Here is a 3,538-nt window from a genome sequence, read left to right as displayed (position 1 = left end):
GTATCCTGGATCCATGAAATAACTGGCCTTCAAAAATTAAAATCTGCCTGCCTCTATGAAAATTTAACATAGGGGTGTATACTTATGTCCCCTATATTCTAAGGAAGAACATTTATTTACGATACATTATTCATTCACAAAGAAAAATTGGTGTCCTTAAAGGTTGGACTTTTCTATAATTCTTTTTAATTAAGGCATTAAGATTAATTTCCAAAAGATTATTTTTTTTAATTATTATTCTTTTTAGTTGACTTTAGCATGGGTTCATAAATTCATGAGCACCACTGTACTTAAGTCACACTGCAACTGTATGGACTTGAAAAACTATCCTTGAAATATACTCTGAAACTTGTGTTGGTGGATAATTTTGGAGGCCTGAAAAACTATGTTTTTCTGTTGAGAAAATTAGAGGCAGAAGCCAGTGCATGCCGTAAGAAGTGCATTTGTCAAATAAGGTTTAAAAACACCACATTTTGATTTTAAATAAAAAAACATAAACCTAACTTAAGATGTGGTATCAAAAATGACTGGTACCATCAAGTCAAGCAAACATTCCTTTTTCTCAAGCCAAAGACTGGTGATGATGGAATAAACACCCACCATCTGTATCTCAAAGCAGCTTAATGCAAATGCTTCAGGTTTATTTGCAAGGCAACCACATGTCTACCTGAAACCAGAAAAAGATGGCTGACTCACCTCAGGGACCACTCAATTGAAGGCAAATCTGTCTCAAAATCGCTCATTCTTTAAGAGCTGACACAGATGGTGTGCCAGGCATGAATAATCCTGGCATGGGTTTGGCAGTGCTGTCTCTGAACTTTTATCAGCTACAAGCTGTTCAAGGTCCAGCTATCAAATGCTCACTTTTAATTTTTATCTATGTTTACATGATGACTTGTAAACTTGGGTTACAATAGAACAGTAAAACATATCTCATGTAATCAAAAAAGGCGAGGTGCCTTGGCTCTTTGCTAATTGATTTATGACAAATGGGAGTGGGAGCCATAGAAAGAGAGTGTGCATGAATGTGTCTTTGGCAAGCAATCCTTTTAAAGGCCCCCGGTGTACTTTGTAGAAGTAAAGAGAGCTTTCTCCATTATAGCAGCAGACTCATATCCTCCATTAGACTAAGTGGATGTCTTTATGTAATACTGGCAATCAGGGCCGTTTTGTTTTGGCTCATTGTTTGCAGTTGAGGAGATGCATTAGGCACATGAGCGAGCATCCCACTTACATTTGTACTTCTCTTGGACGTCTGCATTGCACAAGCTCACCAATCCCATCTTGAAGCTGAGAACTCGCATTTTGCCATTGCGAGCACTGGTGGAAAGAAAGAGAAGAAGAATAAGTTGTAAGGTTACAATGTATGAACAATAAATGATCTCAAATCATGGCTCCAGTAATACATTCATACATTGGCTAAGCCCTTCTGGGAGGGACAAAGTGTGGAGAAATCATCTTGGTTCAAAGGAGTACAATACAGGTCATTGCAACAGTGTGAAATTGTATTAGAGCTCATCTAGAGCACCTAAAGGCACTCCAGGGATTTGAAGAAGTTGTGTCAATGGGTTTATGGCCAGAAGAGCAATAACAAGCTCGCAATGTCACTTACTGTACAGACAAACATGGGCATACATATTGTAGGAACACACAATTAAATATACATATCCAGTATTTGTGAGGATCAAAGGTGCTGTCCTCAGCTGAATAAATAACTGAATAAATCACTAGCCAATAACAAGCCCAGTGAGATTGACTCTGGTTTGACCTGAATTAGTTTTTTTTTCTGCTTAAATTAAAACACCCAAACACACCGTCACCGATCGTGTTGAGATTTCTCAACTCCAGTGCCAAGACAGCCCGGAAGAATTTACAGTGGAGATGAGCAGCACTGGCAGAAACCAGAGGCTTATTGAATTGACATTTGAATTGTTAACTGAGAAATCAAGGAAACATTCATCAGAAAATGTCAGATCAATGAAGAATTAAATTGAATCAAAGAGTGAGTTAATTTTCCAGAGCTGGGATGTTGTAGAAAGTAGGGCCATTTTTTTAATCTTCCGATAGGTCAAACTACAAGGAAGTGAAACATTACTTAGGCAAGGCCATCAGAGTAACATGGAGAAACATGAGACATGATAAGAAGACTATTTCTCTTTTTGTCCCTGTTAGATTCAGAGCTGGAGCTGGTTGAGAGGAACTCGAGATCACAGAGGGGCAACTGGCTGTCAGCACCTTTCACACACATTTTCTGCTGTGTGTCGTATTACATCTTCAATATCTCTAGTGCTGTTCCTCAGGGGACATGTCACTCCTGCACGCCCTCCTAGTGTGACATGCCTCTGGAGGCCACACACATACACACACACACACCTCATTCAGATTCACTACTGCTATTTATTGGAAAACAAAAAGCAATTACTGAAATTTATGCAGAGGGTAAAGTCTATGATTGTCTCTCATTAGCAGCCAGTAGTAAAGAGCTCCCGACCGAATTTACAGCACTTGTGAGGATGTTCCTGTTTCACTGCCTCTGTGCTCAGTGTTTTATCTTTTGAGATGGCACCAAATAGTCAATCAGGAGCAAAGTTGGGGTGCAAGTTGGTGTGAAAGAGGATTTGTTTCTGCTGCGTCTCAGAAGGGATGCTTGGCGCTCTGCCTGGACATTGTTATTTTAGCTTTAGCCACACTGTGGCTCTTTATGGATGTCTGTACAACAAGCCATTAAAACACTTACATCAACTTGCAGACAGGCTGCCCTAGGACTGTGAGGAATACTTAAATATAGTTTATACTGGCGTGAGATTAGTTAATCTCAGTATGTAATGTTTATTTAGTTCCATTATGTTTGATACTACAGTTGACTGTTACCTGGTGTAATGTGAAAGGTTCCACAGTGCAGATTCACAATGTCAGTTGCATGTAACGTGACAAAAGCAGTGATCGAGAGTAGGTGAAGCCATTAAATTCTTCTCAACTGTTGCTATAATACGATAAGACTAAATTTGAGCGTTACAAGGCAGATATGAGTGTCACCAATTTAGCATTGCACTCACATTGTCACCTCACAATGCAAAGCAAAAAAAGGAAAGAAACTGACGCAACCAGAAACATTGTCTTTTATTTTTTGTATACCATGCATTCTTCTTCATTGTAAATTGAATGAGTGAGTAAAAGTGAGCCTCTTATCTAATGTAGCCTTGTGCCGTTAGCCTCAAGCAGAGATGAAGAGCGGGCAGCCGAGTTGAAAAACTTCTTTCTAACTCCACATTTGTTACATTTTAAAGATTGAACCCCAACTAATGCTGACCAATGTTGGGCAAGTTATTAAAAAGTAATTAGTTACAGTTACTAGTTACTTCTTCCAAAAACTATACTATTCCAAGTAACTATATTACTAATTAAATGCGCAGTTACAAATAGTAGTTACTTTAGAAAGTAACTGATGCGTTACTTTCAAGTAAATTTTGAAATGCTCAAATGTGACCCCACCTCCCCCTCTTTTTAACAGAACATAAAATACACGTGCATGTTCAAT

General features: G+C 38.7%; 1 protein-coding gene across 4 annotated transcripts in view; it reads right to left on the bottom strand.

Moving 5' to 3' along the window:
* Positions 1-3,538, bottom strand: part of drp2 (dystrophin related protein 2) — a 172,179-nt gene that overhangs the window by 28,324 nt on the left and 140,317 nt on the right. For all 4 annotated transcript variants that reach the window (XM_032527832.1, XM_032527830.1, XM_032527829.1 and 1 more), the window contains one exon: positions 1,235-1,320. In XM_032527832.1, coding sequence (XP_032383723.1) covers positions 1,235-1,320 — 86 coding nt within the window. The remainder of the gene's footprint in view (positions 1-1,234; positions 1,321-3,538) is intronic.

The sequence above is a fragment of the Etheostoma spectabile genome, chromosome 10 (genome assembly GCF_008692095.1).
Source record: "Etheostoma spectabile isolate EspeVRDwgs_2016 chromosome 10, UIUC_Espe_1.0, whole genome shotgun sequence".
NCBI classification, from domain to species: Eukaryota; Metazoa; Chordata; class Actinopteri; order Perciformes; family Percidae; genus Etheostoma; species Etheostoma spectabile.
The sequence above is the reverse complement of the archived record's forward strand: the minus strand, read 5'-3'. Positions and strand labels throughout refer to the sequence as shown.